The sequence below is a fragment of the Rhincodon typus genome, chromosome 8 (genome assembly GCF_021869965.1).
Source record: "Rhincodon typus isolate 14 chromosome 8, sRhiTyp1.1, whole genome shotgun sequence".
In the NCBI taxonomy this organism is placed as follows: domain Eukaryota; kingdom Metazoa; phylum Chordata; class Chondrichthyes; order Orectolobiformes; family Rhincodontidae; genus Rhincodon; species Rhincodon typus.
In genome coordinates, this window is record NC_063339.1 from 11,685,053 (window position 1) to 11,705,957 (window position 20,905).

Here is a 20,905-nt window from a genome sequence, read left to right on the forward strand (position 1 = left end):
CCAAAGTCTCTCTTTTTCAGCTACGCTCCCAAGGACGTTACCATTAAGTGTATAAGTCCTGGCCTGATTTGCCTTTCCAAAATGCAGCATCTCATTTATCTAAATTAAACTCCATCTGCCACTCCTTGGCCCATCTGATCAAGATCTCATTGTAGTCTGAGGTAACCTTCTTCGCTGTCCACTACACGTCCAATTTTGAAGTCATCTGCAAACTTACTAATCATATCTCCTATATTCACATCCAAATCATTTATATAAAATGGCAAAAAGCAGCGGACCCAGCACTGATCCTTGTGGCACACTGCAGGTCAAAGACCTCCAATCTGAAAAGCAACCTTCTACCACCACCCTCTGTCTCCTACCTTCGAACCAGGTCTGCATCCAAATGGCTAGCTCTCCCTGTAATCCATGTGATCTAACCTTGCTAAGCAGTCTACCATGAGGAATCTTGTCAAATGTCTTACTGCAGTCCATAAAGATCATGTCCTCCGTTCTGCCCTGATCAATCCTCTTCATTATTTTTTCAAACAAGAGCAATGTTCACTATCCCTAGTCAGTCCTTGCCTTTCCAAATACGTGTGAATCCTGTCCCTCAGGATTCCCTCCAACAACGTGCCCACCACCGATGTCAGGCTCACCTGTTTATAGTTCCCTGGTGTTTCCTTACCAACTTTCTTAAATTGTGGCACCTCATCTGTGGCTATGATACAACTATGTCAGCAAGGGGAACAGCAATCCCTTCCCTAGCTCCCACAGAGTTCTAGGGTACACCTGATCAGGTCCAGGGGTTTTATCCACCTTTCAAAGACAAAGTTGCTGGAAAAGCTCAATACGTCTGGCAGTATCTGTGAAGGAAAAAACAGTTAATGTTTCGGGTCTGGTGACCCTTCCTCAGAACAGGACCCAAAACGGTAACTGTTTTTTTCCTTCACAGATGCAGCCAGACCTGCTGAGCTTTTCCAGCAACTTTGCTTTTGTTCCTGATTTACAGCATCCGCAGTTCTTTGTTTTTGTTTTATCCACCTTTATACATTTTAAGCTGTCCAGCACCACCTCCTCTGTAATATGGACATTTTTCAAGACATTGCTATTTATTTTCCCACGTTGTCTCTTCCATATCCTTCTCCACAGCAAACACTGATGCAAAATACTCATTTAGTATCTCCCCATCTCCTGCGGTTCCACATACAAGCGGCTTTCCTGATCTTTAAGGGGCCCTATAGCTCTCTTTCATCCTTTAAGATGCTCCTGAACAGCTACCTCTCTGACTAGACTCTTGCCAAATTTTCCCAGTATCTCCTAAAGTGGCTTAGTGTCAAATTCTGATCAACTGCACCTGGGTGAATCTTATGGTACCTTCTGTAATGTAGTAAAACACCCCATCAGGTGTTCCGATTTCTTGAAACATTACCTGGAATAACAGGACGTTGCAAACCATTGAGGTAATGACATTTTCAAGATGTAGATAGCTCTGCAATTACAAGATTTGATGGCATGTGCAGTGAAACGTTAAACATGCAAGGCAGTGAACACAAGGCACATTTCCAGTATTTCAGACAGACATTGCTCACATACTGTAGAGTGCACAAAATCTCATTCAGATTGAATTCTGTAACTGAACACAACTACTTATGTTTGTACCTGTAAATTCCCTCTACAACAATGAGAATCTTTTTCCATGGTCTGCGAGTCCGTGGCTGCCCATGTACAATAGCGTCTTTCAACAATTTATCCAAGCTCTGCATATCTGAAAATAAAACAAGCATTGTAACGAGTATGGAGCTGATTTTACACAAACATCCATTGATAAACAACCATGCATTTTCAGCCATGGTCAGCGGTCAGTGCCCACAGAAAAGCTTGTCATTGTTACCTTAAAATGTTGAGTAAAAAACCAAAAATAAAAATGAGAACTGAAGTTCAACACTAGTCAGTGATGCAAATCAGCCCACATTAGCTTGTCCACCCAGAACGAATACGTATTATAACATTTGCTGATAAGAGACATGTTGTAGAAGCTTTTCATCTTGCACATCAGTGGTGTAATGCCAGGTACGTAGGCTGCACATCCAAAAGACTGGCAGACTAAGTCAGAGAAAGTATCCCTTTGGTTGTCTGCAATAGGCATTTGCTGACTGTATTGATCTGGCCCTTGCTTGCAAAATGCAAACCATAATGTCTAATGTTATGTGATTCTGAGATCAGGCAGCAGTTAGCAAGTAATCCCAAACATGCCAAGAATTACACTAACAACCAATGTAAGATCTGTCAGGGTGAAAATGTAGCTCATTTGTGCTTGTTAGAAGCTACATATATTGTTACACAGGGACCTGGCCTCTGCAGGAGAAAGGGAACATGACCAAGCATTGCACCTCTTGAATTAAAAGAGAGAGAACTGCAGCAGCTCCCTGGTGCATTCTCCATGTCAACATCTTGACCCGAACGGCTTGCCAACTAATCAGCCTTTGTGCGCTGTATGAGCATTACTCCCTTTGAAATGCACTATTCTTTGACCTGTCCTAATGAGGGCAAGATGAAAAGCTTTGACAGCATATTTTTTCAATCAATATACAACTTCCGTACTACTAAATGATTTAATTGAATGGTTGAAGAGGCTTGTGCAGCTGAATAGTCTACTGCTTTTCCAGTCCACTGCTTATTCTTATGTAACAAGATTGTTAGTACTTAGTGAAATACAGCATTTCCTCAACCTGCCACTAACTTACAAATTCCCTGAAATATGCAGTTCCTTGTTTGAGTTTGCTAATGCATTACTAGCCAGGTGACAGGGATTAGTGAAACTAACAGCGGGCAGGGAGAGGAAGCAAGCAAATAGCACATTATTCTAACCTATTTATTGTACTTGCCCTGGAGAATGTGAGGTCTTTCTCAAATCACCTCATTAAGGAGGAGATAATGACGAAGTAGGAATGTCACTGGACTAGTAACTCAGGCTAACAGTCTGGGAGTATGGGTTCAAATCGCACCATGGCAAATGGTGAGATTTGAATTCAATAAAAATCTATAATAAAATGGCAAACATGTAACAACTATCGTTAAAAACTCATCTGTTTTACCTTTAAGAAAGGAAATCTGCTGTGCTTACTTGGTCTGGCCTAAGCCTGACTCCAGATTCTCAGCAATGTACAAAGAAAGTCAGAGTTAACCTTTTGGGTCCGATGACCCTTCCTCAGAATTGAAGGGTCATCGGACCCGAAAAGTTAACTGATTTTTTTCTTCACAGATGCTTGCTGCCAAACATGCTGCGCTTTTTCAGCGACTTCTGTTTTTGTTCCTGATTTACAGCATCCACAGTTCTTTGTTTTCTCAGCAATGTAGTTGACTCAACAGCCCTCTGGGTATTTAGGGATGAGCAATAAACGTTGGACTAGCCAGGGATGCCCACGTTTCATGATTAAAGCAGTCTATTTCTAAATGTAACAAGACCACAGCAACATTCTGGGCTGACAAGTAGCAAGTAGTGCATGTGCCACACAAGTGCCAGGCAATGATCATCTCCAACTGGAATGAATCTAACCATTGTCTCTTGTAATTCAATGGCATTACCACATGCCTGGATGATGGCAGCTCCAACAACTCAAGAAGCTTGACACTATCCAGGACAAGGCAGCCCGCTCAATTGGCACCACAGCCACAAACATTTACTGCCCCTACCACTGACGCTCTGTAGCAGTGCTATGTACCATCTACAAGACGCACAGCAGAAATTCCACTCACTGTTGTGCTTGAAAACTCTGATGGTTGCACCTGAAAGTCTGGCTCCAAGCACCAAAGAGGCATGGTTTAGCTCATCACTCAAGATCAGACAGCCCTGCAGACAAGATTAAAGAAAGTGTTAGAACTTCATTTAAAAAATACTTCGCAGCTGATATACATTTCTTCTGCCCATAACAAGTCCTTCCTTTTCAGAGATTGTTCTCCGAATTCTTCTCCAAAACAGGCGAAGTTGGAATATAATCACATGGGGAAGAGATGGTTTGAGCACCTACAATTCTTGACACATTATCAATACTTATTATTCCAGGACACTTTCCAAATGGTCTGCAAAAAGCTCTGCCATACTATTGGTAGAACTGCTGTACATGACCCACAACATACAGAAAGATTGTTATGCTTCACTAATCCACTGTTGCGTGATTGCGATATAGGGTGAGAGATTTATATATAATTTAGTTTTAATTTTGGAATTTGGAATTTAGAATTTTGAATTCGTGACAGATGGTTTTGTATGTCTGAAGGGTTTAAAGATTAACTTGCAAACATTTCTTCAGTCATGGCGATCTCTTTTGACGATTGTAGATAACACCAAGATTGGTGGTATATTGGACAGTGAAGTAGGTTATTTGGTAATACAGAGAGATCTTGATCAACCAGGCCAGCGGGCTGCGGAATGGCAGATAAAGTTTAATTTAGATAAAAGTGGAGTGAAGTGTTGAATTTTGGGAGATCAAATCAGGGCAGGACTTACACAGTCAAAGGTATAGCCCTGGGGTGTGTTATAGAACAAACAGATCCAGGGGTCCAGGCTCATAACTCCTTGAAGTGGAGTCACAGGCAGACAGGGTGATGAAGGCAGCTTTTGACATGCTTACTCTCACGAGTCAGAGCATCGAGTATAGGAGTTGGGACGTCTTGTTGCAGTTGTACATGATGTTGGTGAGGCCACATTTGGAGTACTGTGTGCAGTTCTGGTCACCCTACTATAGAAAGGATATTATTAAACTAGAAAGAGTGCAGAAAAGATTTACTAGGGTGCTACCGGGACTGGGAGGTTTGAGTTATCAGGAGAGGCTGGGACATTTTCCCCTTGAGTACAGAAGATTGAGGGATGACCTTACAGGTCTGTAAAATCATGAGGCATAGACAAGGTGAATAGCCAACAGCTTTCCCCCATAGTAAGGGAGTCTAAAACTAGATTGCATGGTTTAAGGCGAGAGGAGGGAGATACAAAAGGGTTCAGAGGGGCAATTTATTCATACAGGTAGTGGCGAGTGTCTAGAACGGATAGTAGTGGAGGCAAGTACAATTTCATCATTTTCAGAATCATTTGGACAGGGATGGGATAGGTACGGAGGGACAAGGACCAAATGCAGGCAAAGGGAAGTAGTTTAATTGTGAAAACTGGGCGGCAGGGACAAGTTGGACCAAAGGGCCAGTTTCCATGCTGTAAATCTCTGACTTAAAAAATTTGAGAAGCAGCCTCCAGGATGAATGAGTTTTTGTTTACATTAGGAGGGGTTATGGCTGGACAAAATAAACAATCATGCATTGAGGTTTGTTAGAAACTTCTCAACTTGGTGTTTTTTAAACTTGGGGAAACCCTATGGCTTGCAAACAGACTTTAAAAAGTTAATGCAAAATACTGGGAATGTTAGAAATATGACAAAATGCTGGAGAATCTCAGCAGGACTGGCAGAAACAATGGAGAGAGAAAAGCAGTTAACAATGAGTCCAATATGATTCTTTAAACAGTTCAGTTCTGAAGTAGAGCCATATCGGACTTGAAATGTTGAAATTCTGTTTCTGTCTTCATAGATGCTTCCAGACCTGCTGAGTTTAAGCATTTCTACTTTTAAAAAAAATTCAATTTTGGGCAGCTCTGCCAAAAGGTGTTCCTAAGAAATGGAAAGGAGGCGGGTGGCCATCAGATTTTCCAGACTGGGAGTTGAAGTTACAAATAAATTAAAGTCTACTGAAGTGCTAGAAAGAGGTTTTCTCGGATGCAATTAATGCACAAAGGGTTCTTATGGTACTATACATGAGTCTTTTTGGATGAATGGGATTGTGGTCCTCTCTCAAAATCTTTAAATTTAATGTATGCAATTGCATTAGTTACAATGTTAATTGCTCAATCCAGATGTCATTGTGTCTTATTAACATTATGTGACGTAGTAACATAAATCAGGTTAGCAAAGATATCTGTTGTAGGCATTTAATGTCAGTAGGCTAAAATCTACATCATGCAGTGATCAAAACAAAAGGAGTAATTCCAGGGTGAAACCTCACCCTGGAACCTATACCATGGTCAGATTTTGCTATTTTGTCCATCATGTGTAAAAATATTTACATAAAGTGTAAATGAATAAAAAAATTGGCACCACAATTTTTTAATGAAATATTCAAATATTTAATTGAAAATTGAAAAATATGAAGCTCAACTCGCTTAGCAGGCAAAATTTATTTTCAAATGGAATCATTTCATGATTGTATGTAGGAAGGCTAACATCCTGTTAACAGAATTCACCCCCAACCTCCCCACCTCCCTCTCAGCTAAAAGTAATACACAATATTTCTGCAATGCTGCAAACTATCTAAGCTCAACCAGCCCTATGGCAGAAGCAGCAAAGTGTGAACAAAGTGCATAACTATTAGTATGCTCTTGCACACTTGCTCAGATCATTGAGGGCATCTCTAAGCACATCATTTCACAAGTCTAGGAGAAACAACTCTTTCAAAAAACTTACACCACCCACGTCCCCAAGAAAGATTGGATTGTGGCTATTAGTTATGTAACCTGAAGATTATGTAGGTCAATACTGAGGGTCAAAATTGGATGTTCTAGGGAGCTGTTGGCATCTAGAAGCACATCTACTGGAATGAATCTGAAAACCCTTCCGACATAGCTATCAAATAAATTTGGGTGCTGGTGAGCTAGTTGACCGGAACAGGAGGAACACACAAGACGATGGGGTCTTGTTTTGGTCTGTACTTATCACCAGGCACAGAACCAAACAGATGGCAGGATTAAAGAGATGAAATGCTGGAACACTAATCACAACATAGCTTATACCTGAATAGCAATTCCCAAGACACCAGTGTGGAAGAGCAAATTACTGCAGATGCTGGAATCTGTACTGAAAACAATAAATGGAGTCTGACAAAGAGCCATCTAGACTCGAAATGTTAGCTTGCGCTCTCCCCATGGATGCTGTCTGACCCGCTGTGATCCAGCATTTGTTGTTTTAACTAGTGTGGAAGAATTCAGCCTCAATAATGCTTTCTTGCTCTTCAAGTTCAATATTAACAGCTACGCTAAAAATTCACAAAAAGTATATGTACAAATAGCTCCAATTCCAGTACTGAAAAGACATTGTAATATATTTAGTTGTGCTCAGCAGGTTAGTGGTGCGTTGAGATGGAGGGCCATGTTTGGACAATTTTGACATTTGAATGGGGCTGCTGGCTACTTCAAAATTCATTAAGTCACTGTCGGCTAAACAAGTGGAACATTCTCTTCCCCAAGAGAACTGCTTAGTTTTTAATGATTGTGGTGGGGTGACAAAAGCACTCCAATCCACAAATGAAAATATTTCCCATGCTTATTTTTACAATTTTTTTTACAATGAGATCCGAGTGGCTAAACCAGCGATATAGCTATTAAGGCTACAGGACTTTGCCAGTTTGATAATCCAGAATCGTAATTCAGTCGCAATCAAAATAAAATATCAGAGAATCATTGTAACAAACACATGTGTCTGAAAACGTGTTAAATGCTTCACTATTAGCAAACTAGGTAAACAAGCAATTTATGCTGCAGCTCTACAAAACTCTGGTTAGACCACACTTGGAATATTGCGTTCAGTTCTGGTAGCACCCTAGTAAATCTTTTCTGCACTCTTTCTAGTTTAATAATATCCTTTCATTACAGGAAAGATGTGGAAGCTTTAGAGAGGGTGCAGAGGAGATTTACCAGGATGCTGCCAGAACTCAAGGGCAGGTCTTATGAGGAAAAGTTGAGGGAGCTCAGGCTTTTTTCATTAGAGCGAAGGAGGATAAGAGGTGACTTGATAGAGGTTTACAAGATGATGAGACGCATAGATAGAGTGGACACCCAGAGACTCTTTCCCCAGGGCGGAAATGACTATTACTAGGGGGCATAATTTTAAGGTGATTGAAGGAAGGTATAGGGGAGATGCCAGAGGTAGGTTCTTCACAGAGTGGTGGGTGGGTGGAATGCGCTGCCGGCAGTGGGGTTAGATACTTCAGAGACTTTTAAACGACTCTTGGATAGGCACATGGAGGACAGTGAAATGTCGGGTATGCGGGTAGATTGATCTTAGTAGGATAATAGGTCAGCACAACAGGGCCTGTACTATTCTATGTTCTTCTATGTTCAACTGCAATCCCAGATTCTGATTCCATCCAATCCCTGTATCTGGATTTACTAACCTCAATTAGCTATAATTAGCATTAATGCAGTAACCCTTTTTCTAATTCAAAGTGCTCAGGGAAGGGGAGGAGAATACAGAAAGAACTAGTCAGACTTGATCTCCAACCTTGCACAACAGTGTGCGCACATTTCAGGTGAGGATTGATGTTAAAGCTGATCAAGCACTTTCAGGTATACTGTAGTCATTCAAGTGAGAAAGGAAGGGAATGCCACTGACTGCATTATTACGCTCCAACACAAATTTTATTGATTTCTGGAGAGAAGTTATAGTGCAGAAATAAAGTAAACAAACCTTGCCAACAAGAGCAGGAATATTCATAGAGTTTGTTGCAAAGCCCATTCCAAATGCCATGGCTGCTTCAACTCCCAAGAACCGAGCCACTAACTTTTCTAGCTCTTCATGTTTGTCTAGGTTACCTGTGAATGGAATCAACCATCTTAAATTTGAAATGGAAATGAATTGGAATGTTTTCAAAAGTTCCAGCTTGCATTTCAGCACACTTAGAGTAGCTGTTCATTTTATTTAAACATCAACATTAAGAGGCTCAGCTGACATCCAAACATTTTCTTTTAACAACATAGAAAAGCCATGGCACAGAGAGGCCATGTAACTGTGTCTGCACCAGCTCAATAAACTACTCAACCATTTCAATTCTACTTGCCAACACTAGGTCCACAGCCATCAATTACAGATTTAGGTTCATTTTGAATAAGTTTAGCGTTTCTGCCTCAACCACACCAGGAATGCCAGAAAGTGATGTGCTGTTTAAAAATATAACCTCCAGTGGGGGGAGGGGAGGAGAGCAAACATTGGCTCTGGAATTGATTATCAGATCAGACAAATAGATTTTCACACTACCGTGACATTCTGGATAAGCAGCAAGTAATACTGAGCACAGTAAGGAAACATTTTCATTCTCTACAAAACATTGTATATTCCTTTCTAGTAGCTACAGGATATCAAAAAAAATCATCCAAATGTCAGAAAATTAACAAAAAGCAGCCAGATTTTCAGTTACCCTAAAATGCTGCACCTGCAAGAGATGCTTTTGGTTAACTCAAATGGCTGTTTTAAAATTGATGGGATTATATTTCTATAATGTTTCAAAATTTTTTTAAAAGGTGTTAAAATAGTTTAGTCTATTCGATTTTATTTCAGTTTGCTTAATAACCTCCTGTTTTATTGTTAAAACAAAGTCTGCAACATTGTGCGCTTCTGGTTCAGACAGATCATCCAGTTAAATCCAAACATTATCTATCAAGTCTGATTTCAGTCCTGGATCTGACTTGTACAGTAACTTGTACATCAGCTGGAATCATTATCTTTTTATGCTCTAACCTTCAATCACCTGCATAATCAATCCTCAAATGTTGAGATGATCTGATTTAATCAACTTTACTAAAGCATTCCACAGCCTCATAAGCCTGAGGAAAAGCAGTTTCTGCTGCTGTCCTAAATTTCTTACATTCAATCTACCCCTATTGCTATATACATTCACTTGAAACATCTGTATTTATTAGGTGCTTAAAATCACTTGCAGCAAATGCTAATGATCGCCTACACGACAACTGTTGTTGCATATTCAAAGTAATTCATTGGTTAAACAAAAAAGATAAATGTCGTGTCTGCATGTTATGAAGTAGTAAAAACTGTTTCTCATTCCTTTCTGTACTGGACTATTTTTAAATCAGATCCTGATTTTAATTTACATTTCTTAATCCAGACCAAAGAGGACTACTTCAGGTTTTGGCTGGAAAACTAAAGTAAGCTGTTTTTAGTTAATGGTTTTCCCTAATTATTTCTATCTTACCCATTCTTCTTTGTAGACTCCCCTCACCAAACATTTTGTTCTTAAACAGTATTATTGACATTCTCATTGTTTACTTGTAAATGTACACTCAGTTCAGGTGGAATGGGTCTCTCAAATTCATCTCCCTTATATCCTATTCACAAGCGATGAGAGCCATTACAGAGAATAATCACCATTACGAACATGCTTGATGTGTCAAGAATCCACATACGTTTGCTCCAATGCTGCAAAAAACTTGCAGTAAGCTTGAAAAAAAATCACTGTCACTGACTGTATAATAGTTCATGCCTCTGGTAGATTTCTATGAAGGGTAGTGTTTCCTCAAATATCTTAGGACATTTTATTACCTGGATGCATAAAAATAGCTGTTTGATGCATGAACCTGGGGAATTGGGGGAGTAGATCGGTACCAGCTTAGCATAACTGCATTATTCCCTCTAGACTCTTAGTAAAGAAATTAAAACGTTTTATAGATGGTAACTCACCAATTTCTTGCCGTGTACTACAAACCCCAACTCCATATTGGATGGTTGCCTCAGCTGCTGCATCTGCACAGAAACCCTGGCGTTCAGCAAAACCCAGGTAGTTGTATGAACCCATGTTGAGGACATCTTTGATGATAGTGCCAGTAAACCTAAATCACAAAATGTCCATTCATCATATTTAGCAACCAATGTGCTAGTGAAGTAAAACTAATTACAAAGAGTTAAACAATCATATTCAACACGGTTAGTATCAGCATTTCTACACTTGGAAATAACATTCTAAAATCTCGATTTTAGATTTCAGTTTTACCTTTCAATGTAAAATTCATCAAAGTGTGTTTGATGATCTTAAGTCTCTGGATCCAAAATTAATATCCAGCTCAAACTTAGCACTTCCTGCTGATCGTATTGGATCATTCAGAAAGGAGTTTGAACAGTCACAAGCCAGTTCCAGTTAGGTTTACATCACATTGAAAAAGTGATAATGATTGCTTTAAAAACGAATAAAGCATTATTAGTGCAGTTGAGATGGAATGCAAGCGACACATTGCAGCAATACGTTGCATCTAACTGTGCTGTGCATAATTTGGGAATACACACTGGTGATACTGGAAGCCTGATATTGAGAGTGTTCCATTTCTTGGTACTAATTTATTTCATCTTGAGGACAGAGGCACACCAAAATTGGATGCTGGCAATGCACAAAATTGAGTCTACAAGTAAACTCTTTAGCTGCCATGGTCTCGTTCTGCACTACCAGAATTCTCTGCTCTTCAACAACCACTTCCTCTTCTTTAGATGACTGATTTTCACTCACACCTTCCCCGTTTTCATGTTTGAATCATTCCAATTGGGTTTCCTAATTCACAAGTTTGAAATGCCTAGTATCATTGCCACAAATGGCATGTTACAGGATTGTGAAGATGATAAAAACTGTCTCGTCATCCTCTCTTGACCAGTCTGTAACCTGTAATATAGCTGAACATACCATCCTCCTCACAGATCTCATTATCATTTCCCACCTAGATGGGATTGCTCTTACCCAGCTCCATTTTTACTTATCTTGTCAATGCCAGAGAAGATGGTTTCACTTCCTGCTCCCAAACTGAAGCCATCAACTTCAGTCCCTTCAATCAATAAATTCCAATCTTGTAGTCAGTGACACTATCCCTTTGTAACTAAGACGTTTAGATTGTCCACAACCACCATGAGCCTCCTCCAAGTATTATGCTTGATGGCAAGATCAGCTCCTGGCTGATCATTTTCCCTTGTACAATACTGTTGAACTCCTCTCCTACATCAGCTTATCCACTACTAAAACTCTCACTTAGGTCTAGAGGTTGGTCAGCTCGCCGAGCTGGTTTCTTGTTTCGCAGACGTTCCGTTACCATGCTGGGTAACATCCTCAGTGCAGCCTCTGATGAAGCGTGGGTGTTTTCTCCCGCCTGGTTTTTAAACTCTGGAGTCCGTTGAGCTGGATTGCCTCACTTCCAGTTTTCCTTCGTAGTGGAGTGTATATGGGGTCGAGTTCTATGTGTTTATTAATAGCATGCTTCGTGGATTGCCAGGCTTCTAGGACTCCAGAGTTTAAAAACCAGGTGGGAAAACACACCGGTGCTTCATCGGAGGCTACACTGAGGATGTTACCAAGCATGGTAATAAAACGTCTGCAAAACAAGAAACCAGCTCGGCAAGCCAACCAACCTCAACACCCACAACCCGAGCTACAAATCTACTCCAAAACCTTAGAGTCTCACTTAGGTCTTTGACGTCCCAAAACTTGATTATTCCAAAGGTTCCCTGGCTCAAATCCTACATTCTACCCTCCGAACTTGAGATCACGTAAAGAATACTGCCCACACTTCAAATTTTACAAAATTCCTTTTACCCATCACCCCTGTGGTCACTGAATTTTAAAATTCTCATCTAATTTTGAAATTCCTCCAAAGTCATCTTCTATCCATCTCTATAAATCTGCTCCAGCCCCGTAATCCCACTTCTTGTTCCATATCTGCACTTGTCCAATTCTGCAACCTCAAGCACCAATTTTAAAAATCAATTACAAATAATATGCAAACAGAAGCTTAATTTTCTTTAAATGCTTCAATTTTGCCAGACATTAAAAAAATACACAACAGTTTTGCTTCTGCACGCACAGAAAATAAAACATGAGATTTACAGCCAACTAGTCACTATCCTTAAAACTATCACTGGGTAAATGTAAGGCAAAGGTTTGATATCCTACAGTTTACAGGATCTCAGGCTTACATGCTAATAAAGGCTACAAAATATCACTGCAGCTGGGAGATACTTTGCAGCTTGACAAGCTGAAAGCTACTCCACGCAATTTTAGATCACTTCCCCCACTTTCTAGTTGCTGGATCTATTACTTCTCGTCCATGTGTGACTGGTTTAAAGAAGCCTGTACTATTGCAGAGAACATCAGTTAAAGTACAAACTACAACGCACTGAAATCGAAGATTTCAAACCAAACTAAAACCTAAGAATTATCAATACAAATTGAAATTAACATCTATAAGTACACAAATCAATACATAAAAGCACAGCAACATCTGTGGTGAGAGAAATGTTTCAATTCTAATATGATATCTTCAGGACATCACAATACCTCCTGTCCTGTAGTGCATCTTGATTGGCTATTTTTATTGGAAATAATCTTTTTCCAGGTTTACTAGGATGTCGTCTGGTCTGGGGGATTTTATCTATGAAGAATGGTTGGATAGACTGGATTTGTTTTCACTAACACAGGAGGTTGCGGGGCGACCTGATAGAAGTTTAAAAGATTGTGAATGGCATGGATAGAGTGGAACGCATCAGGTTTTTCCAGATGGAAGAGGGGTCAATAACCAGGGGGACATAGGTTCAAGGTACAAGGGAGAGATGTTTAAAAGAGATGAGCAACTCAAGTTTTCACAAAGGGTGGCGAGTGTCTGGAACGCGTTGCCAATGGTGGTGGTGGAAGGAGACAATAGCAGCATTCAAGAAACAGCTGGATGAATACCTGAACAGGAAGGGAATAGAGGAATATGGATTCTGTAAGCGAAGGCAGTTTTAGTATGGAAGGGGAAAGCGTGTCGGCACAGGCTTGGAGGGCCGATGGTCCTTCCTGTGCTGTACTGTTCTTTGTTCTTATAGCCAGTTGTTACTGAAACAAAAATGTTGGCATTTCATGGAACTGTGCCTCAAGGTAATAATATTGACTGACAGTGGTACCATACAATTCACTAACCGCCATTATTCCACAATAAAACAGAATCTAAAGGAGGTTTGAAAATTGTTGCTTCAATTCCAATCACTTATAGACACAGCTCCCATTCACAGTCATGTTTTCTTAATTGCTTAAGTCACTCAAGCAAAGCAAAAAAGCTTGATGCCTAAACATCAGCCTCTTATTCTCAAAAATTAGAATTTCAGTGGTATTGTTCAAGGGAAGGCCAGGGAACTGCAGAGTTTGATAACTACTCCAACCATGTTGCTGGGAATGTTAGACAGCTGTTTGCCTATCTGAATAAAAACTCAAAACTGATAAGAATTCACTGATGCAAAGCTTAGACATGTTTGCAAAACCAGTGTACTATTTTATCAATTGTGATATAAATAAATAATAACCAAAAGAACTGCGGATGCTGTAAATCAGGAACAAAAACAGAATTTGTTTTTTCAAAACAAAGCTCAGCAGGTCTGGCAGCATCTGTAGAAAAAAAAATCTTGATTGAGTATCAGCTTGAAACAATTCGATGTTTGTGGGTTCAGGCCAGGACACAATCCAAGATGACACTTCACAGTAGTATTCAAAGTACTGTATTATTGTTTGTGATAACTTTTGTTTTCAACCTAAACACATTTTCCTCACTCTGAAAAGTGTAGTGTTGCTCAGACTAGTGTTTAAATCCCTGCATTGGCTCAGCTCCCCATTATCTGTCTAACCTCAATCTGAACTACAAACTGCATCCCAATACATTCACATTCTGGCCTCTTGTATGCATTTTTCCCTCACTACGAGCAGCCATGCCTGCAGCTGTCTAGACCATTAGTTTTGTACAGTACTCCCTCTGCCTCTCAGACCTTCATTTAAACCCAATTATCTGACAAGCTTTGGTCAACCCTCATCCTTAGTTCAGAACCCAATTCTTCCATCAAGTCTGAAGTCTTGCAAGTATAAATAAACCCAGAATAAATTTTCTAAAGTCTGTTCAAATGCATGAATTTGGGTCTATCTTCTGACCCATCTTCCAGTGAACTTCATTTTCTCACTAGAATTGCCATTAATTTACTGATGCTTGGTTCCTGAACAAGAGATGAACCACAGTTCTCACAGATAGATGTTTTTCTTACCTTGGCTGTTGCAGTTGAAAAATCCTTCTGTCAACCCACTAGCCGACTAAAATTAGTATTTAGTTCAGTTAACTTTTAATTAAGTGGTTTAAAGGGTATACAAGGCTGGAAAAATATCAATATTATTGACTTTATTTTTACTGTTCAAGCCTCAGATTGAGTGTTTAAGTGTGCAATATGCCTCAGTTTAAGGACAATATTCATTGTGAAACAGGTATTATGAATCTGCCACAAGTATCAGCTGGCAAACCGCAAGTTTGGTCATTAACCCTGAAAGAATGTAGTTGGTACATTAAGTGTAGATAGGTTGACTCACTCAAATGTCCAGTTGTAGTCATGAGAGACTCTCTCCATTACATCGAACTTTGCCCCAGGGACACTGCAGATGGGCCGGTTCCAGCTGTCTCGAATCCTCATGTACAGGTTTCTGGTATAGAAATTTTCAAAGTCTTGGTACAATGGTACAAAATCCTACAAAAGAATAACTTAGAATTATTCCAAGGTGTACTGCTTTATTGTACATCTGAAGGTCTAGAAATGAAAAATTCTAATCATGCCAGAATAAGTTCTTCCAATTTAGAATACAGAAAAATGTTTATTAACAATGTGCATCTATCAATGAACAAAACAAAAATGTTATTTTCAGTTTAGTTAGGATCAATTAGGAGCCTAAGCATCTGCTGGAGAACAAAACACATCTAAAAGTAGTTTAGGCAACATTTAGAAGTTTGAGACTCAGCTAATAAAAGATTACAACAGATGACTAATTTTCTTTACAATCCACAAACACTTTCATTGCAAACTTAAGTGTCTCTTTGAAAGCAACGTTATTCTGTAGCAGATAATGAGCAACTGTACCATCTATGCCTTTGAGCAATGATACTGCAGCATTTTCTTTAAAGACATAAATCACTTTGAAATCCAATTATGTAGACAATGTAAACCTTCCTAATTACAAAATAGAACATTTTTAAAAAGGTAGAATTCAAGAAAAATAGTTGTACCATTATAAATGTTGTACAAAGTCATAATTGCTCCAATTTATATTTACGTAAAACCTTTAATGTAACAACAGATTCCAAGATATGAGGGAACAGTACAAACAGATGCACAACATGGAAACAGACCTAATACTCTCGAGTAGATTTGTAGCACAGTTTGTGTATGCAGTGGTTGGCTCATTTGCCAAGTTGGCTCATTAGTTTGCAGATGTTTCATTACCATGCTGGGTAACATCAGTGCAGCCTCCAATGAATCGTTGTTGTATTTTCCCCACTTGTTATTTAAAGTCTGGGTCTGTTGGAGTTGATTACCTCATTTCTGGTTTTTCTTTCCAGTGGCGTATATATAGGGTCTAATTCTGTGTGTTTATTGATGGCGTTCTTGGTGGAGAACAAGGCCACTAGGAATTCGTGCTTGTCTCTGCTTAGCGTATCCTCGGATCATGATGATGTCCCAATCGAACTGGTGGTTCTCCTTGTCTGTGTGTATGGACATGAGTGAGTATTGGTCGTGTCTTTTTGTTGCTAGTTGGTGTTCATGTATTCTCGCAGCTAGTTTTCTTTGTCTGTCCAATGTAAATGCTTGTTGCAGTCCTTGTATGGAATCTTATGCATTGTGTTGGTTCTGTCCATAGCGGGTAAGGGGTCTTTGGTTCTTGTTAACAGTTGGCGTAGGATTGATGTAGGTTTGTGCGCCACTCTGATGCCCAGTCGCTGTAGGAGTCGTGATCAGTTCAGATGTGTTCTTGCTGTACGATAACGTGACAAGTGTGTCGGGGCGTACCGTATCTTCCTGTTGTTTGCGTGCTAGGCATTGGACCCAGCTGTTCAGGTATCTGTTGTCTCTAAATACTTGGAGATATTCTTCTTCATTTTGGCATAGTTCCGAGTTGCAGTGTATTGTGGCTCGTTTGAATAGTGTTTTCATGCAACTCTTTGTGGGTGTTGGAGTGGTGACTGTTGAAATTTACGACTTCATCTGTGTGGCCTTATACTTTGGTCAGAAATTCTCCATTGGCCTTGCGTTCTACCATCATGTCCAGGAATGGGAGCGGTGTTCTTTTCTTCTTTGGTGAATTTGATGCTGGTGAAAATGTGGTTTAGAAGCTGGTGTGCTTTTTCTAGTTTAGTCCGTTTGATATGATGAAATTGTCGCCCACATATCAGATCCATAGTCAGGGTTGGATCTGTGGAAGGGCCATGATTTCAAGTCTCTGCATCAATGCTTCTGCTATTAGTCTAGAGATGGGTGATCCCACAGTTGTACTGTTGATTTGTTCATAGATCTGGCTATTAAAGGTAAAAGTGGGTCAGGGGCATAAGTCCAGTAATTTCAACATGTTCTCTGTGGAGATTGCTGTTCGGGTCTGGTTCCTTCAGCAGTGTGGCTAGTGTTTCTCGTTAGTGGTATGTTGATCGATGCAAATAGGGCGGTAACGTCAAAGGATACCATGGTCTCGTCCTCGTCTATTCTTATGTCTTTGAGGGTTTGAAGAACTCCTGGGCTGAATGGATTGAGTGGGTTGAGTTGTTAACGAGGTGCTTTAGTCTTCATTGTAATTCCTTGGCTAACTTGTGTGTTGGTGCGCCTGGAGGAGAGACTGTGGATCTGAGGGGTACTTCTGGTTGGTTTACCTTTGGGAGGAAGGAGGGGTTTCTTCCCTCAGGTTTCATTTTTAGGTAGTCTGCTTCGTTGATTTGTCCGGTCTGTCTGAGTCTCTTTAGCACGTAGATGACTTTGTTTCCCAGCTGCGATGTCGGGTCGGTTTCCACTTGTCAGTTTGTATTAGTGTCCGCTAGTAGCGTCTGTGCTGTAGTCTTGTTTGTAATTCTTAATTAACTACCAGCTCAGTGAACGAACCAACCACAGCATGGAAACGGACCCTTTGGTCCAACTCGTCCGTGCTAACTAGATATCCTAAATTAACCTAGTCCCACATGCCAGCATTTGGCGCATATCCCTCTAAACCCTTCCTATTTATACCTATCCAGATGATACCTTTTAAAATGTTGTAATTGTAGCAGCCTCCATCACTTTTGCAGCTCATTCCATACATGCACCACCCACTGTGTGAAAAGTTTGCCCCCTAGGTCCCTAAACAAACCACAGAAGTACTGCAATGTCAAGGAATGTCTTAAAGGGAGAAAAGCAATGTCTAAATGAGGAAAGCAAGGTAGAAACAGTGCTCCAGACCTAGGGGTAAGGCATCAGAAGTCACAGCCAGCAACAATGAGATTAAAATCAAGGATGCTCAAGAGACCAAAATCAGATCAGCATGGGAATCTTGGAAGGTTATGTGGGCAGAGATTAGACATAGAATAGCAGGACCTCTAAAGGATGAGGATTTTTAATGTGTGACATTACTGACCTACATTGCTTGACCAGGAGTCAAAGAACAGGAATGAAAACTTGGTGTGCCTTAAAGGCCAGAAAGTAGAATGTGGGACACCAGGAGTGCATTGGAATCATCAGGTCTTGAGCCAAGAATGAGAATATTAACAAGACAGCTGAGTCAGGAGTCCAATCAGGAAATCTTCATGGTGGCAAAAAAATCAGGTCACAAGTGCCAACTATGACAAAGTTGTGAATAGACTGTGTTAAGCTGACTGTTGCCAGAGAGATGAGGATGGAGTCAGTATCTAGTGATTGAAATCTGCAGCAAACAGTTTCACTCAAAATCGGATAAGAATTCTGCCTGACAGGATATGTAACAAGTAATTTGACAGTTAAACAATGGAGTCACCAAGAGAGGTGCTTGTGAAGTCAATGTGAAATTAACACACTGCTTCTGGGTTATGTCAGAGGAGCAGTAAGTAGATGAGAAATAGGCAAGGTCCAAGGATGGATCTACGGCAGACACCAGAGATAACAATGCAGAAGTGGAAGAGATGCCATTGCAAGTGATTCTGATTACAAGATATTTAACAGTAGAACTAAACAAAAGCAGTTTCATCCATGACTGTGGAGGTGCACTGGAGGGGATGGCATGGCCAACTGTAACAAGACTAGACAATTTGAGGAGGAAAATTTTGTTTTTTACAGACACTTGTCACAACAGACCAGTTTTTTGCTTCCAACTCAAATAGATGCAGGTCAAAGAAAATTCCAAAAATGAAGGACTGATTAAATTTGCTGCAACATTTAAAACGTCAATGCGTGTATTCTTCCCCAATTAAGTTGGAAATTATCAATGACATTTAGCTCAGTGACCATTTTTGAGAGCTCATACAATTGGTCAATTGAACTGGTTTGAGCATTTTAGGCAGAACGTCAGCTTTCCAGCTGCACTGATGCTGCCTGGCCTGCTGTGTTCCTCCAGCTCCACACCTTGTACAACTGTATGTTGCTCTGTTGAAATGACACCCAAAGTACTGAGCCATATTGTTTGCCACATCTAAGGAAGATCATACTGGCCTTGAAGATGGTATAGAGATTGTTCATTCAACTGGTTTCTGGGATGAAAGGTTGAGTAAATTGGATCTACCCACTCTGGAGTTTCGAAGAATGAGAGGGGTGATCTAACTTAAACGTTTGAGATTCGGAGCCAGCTTAATAGAGAAGATACACAGATTGGTTTTATTTTTCAGAGATTGTAGAACAATGTCTCAGGACAAGGAGTTCACCATTTAGGAAAGCAATATTGAAAACCTCCTTCACTCGGCTGTTTGTCGATCTTAGAAAGTGCTTACCTCCAGATGGTTGTCGTTGAGCATAATTTAAGATGGAAGTCGACTATAAGCTGGGTTTGTAATGCATGGAGGAGCGAGCTTGAGCGGTCAAAAACTTGTAAACGTTGAAAGGTCTGCTCTTTAAGGCACCAGTGTCATCAGCATTGCTTCCCATGAAGTTGTGGGCACGAGGAACACTAAACAATGCAACACAAACCCTACAAGTGCTATCCTCCACAAACAGCAGTCCAGGTACCATATGCAGATCAGCTTGGGAAACGAAAGTACAACAGTGCCACGATATAAAAGGTATGTTGCAAGACAAAATATTTCCATTGTTTTGTTTATTTTAATTTCGCGTCTAAGTATATTTTAAGTGGGACCATCACACAACATTAAAAGTTCTTAAATTCATCCAATTAGCCTGCTTTAATCACAAAGTAGCGGTGTGGCCTGGCCTGGAGCAACACGAGGGGAGGTATTTTTAAACTCATCTACTACCATTATTTTAACTTAAAAAGAGAAATATTTATAAATACATCCCTCACCTTTTGTTCTTCGCGTTCAGTAGCATGATGACATTTTTCAATCTTCCACTCCCGAAGAAAATCCCTGAGATAACCAAACAATGTAAGGATTCCATAACCCATGTAGGTCAACACAGCAACGAGCATAGGCGTTTCCTCAAAAGACTGATTAAATGGCTTCTTGTACAGTCCTCCATTCTGTGCAACGTGAAGAATCTGGGACCAAAAAAGTCAGGGAACATGAATACACTACAATTTGGTAACATGCAACTTCCAATGGTAAAAGATGACAAAGAATACCAAGACTTCTGCTCATATCAAGTCAAGCGTAGGGGGTTGTGTCTGATCACACAAGTTATTCCAACTGTACTGGACTTTTTGTCTGTCAAAATTAGCAATTGATCTGGAAATTAAGTACAGTTCAACTACAAGATTCAAAAGTAAATTTGCTGAAATGTGTCACTTAAGTTCAATTAGAATTGAACGGACTTTATCTTGGCAAATTGTAGAGTTTTGTACACATCACCATATGCCAATATATGTTGACTTTTAGTGGTTTGGAGGCAGGGTGGCTGTGGTGGTAAAAAGAGGACAGGTAATAACCATCATGACTCACTGGGGTAACACACTGAAATCAAAACCACTTTTCCCAGAGATTAGAAGTTAAAAAAATGCACAAAATTCCAAAATTTAACTGATTTTCATATTCAGGTTGACAGAAAGCACAGACGAGGTTTCTGTATTTAAGAACTTTTGTTCATTACAAGCAATTAGACCCCAGCTACAGGCAACCAGCTATAAACCATTGGCACGTAACATGATACATTAAAACTCTCTCACCCTTATAACTGCACATTACACACAG

General features: G+C 40.0%; 2 protein-coding genes across 9 annotated transcripts in view; both read right to left on the bottom strand.

Moving 5' to 3' along the window:
- Positions 1 to 20,905, bottom strand: part of LOC109911155 (poly(A) polymerase type 3) — a 328,417-nt gene that overhangs the window by 170,846 nt on the left and 136,666 nt on the right. The window lies entirely within an intron of this gene.
- The window catches only part of sptlc2a (serine palmitoyltransferase, long chain base subunit 2a), a 152,422-nt gene that overhangs the window by 68,780 nt on the left and 62,737 nt on the right, over positions 1 to 20,905 (bottom strand). For 2 of the 3 annotated variants that reach the window (XM_048599810.1, XM_048599812.1), the window contains exons 2-8: positions 20,062 to 20,256; positions 15,160 to 15,314; positions 10,488 to 10,636; positions 8,484 to 8,608; positions 3,739 to 3,832; positions 1,642 to 1,747; positions 1,412 to 1,471 (exon numbers count right to left, since the gene is read on the bottom strand). In XM_048599810.1, the coding sequence (XP_048455767.1) occupies positions 1,412 to 1,471; positions 1,642 to 1,747; positions 3,739 to 3,832; positions 8,484 to 8,608; positions 10,488 to 10,636; positions 15,160 to 15,314; positions 20,062 to 20,256 (884 nt within the window). The remainder of the gene's footprint in view (positions 1 to 1,411; positions 1,472 to 1,641; positions 1,748 to 3,738; positions 3,833 to 8,483; positions 8,609 to 10,487; positions 10,637 to 15,159; positions 15,315 to 20,061; positions 20,257 to 20,905) is intronic. The other variant, XM_048599811.1, reaches the window with a different exon arrangement.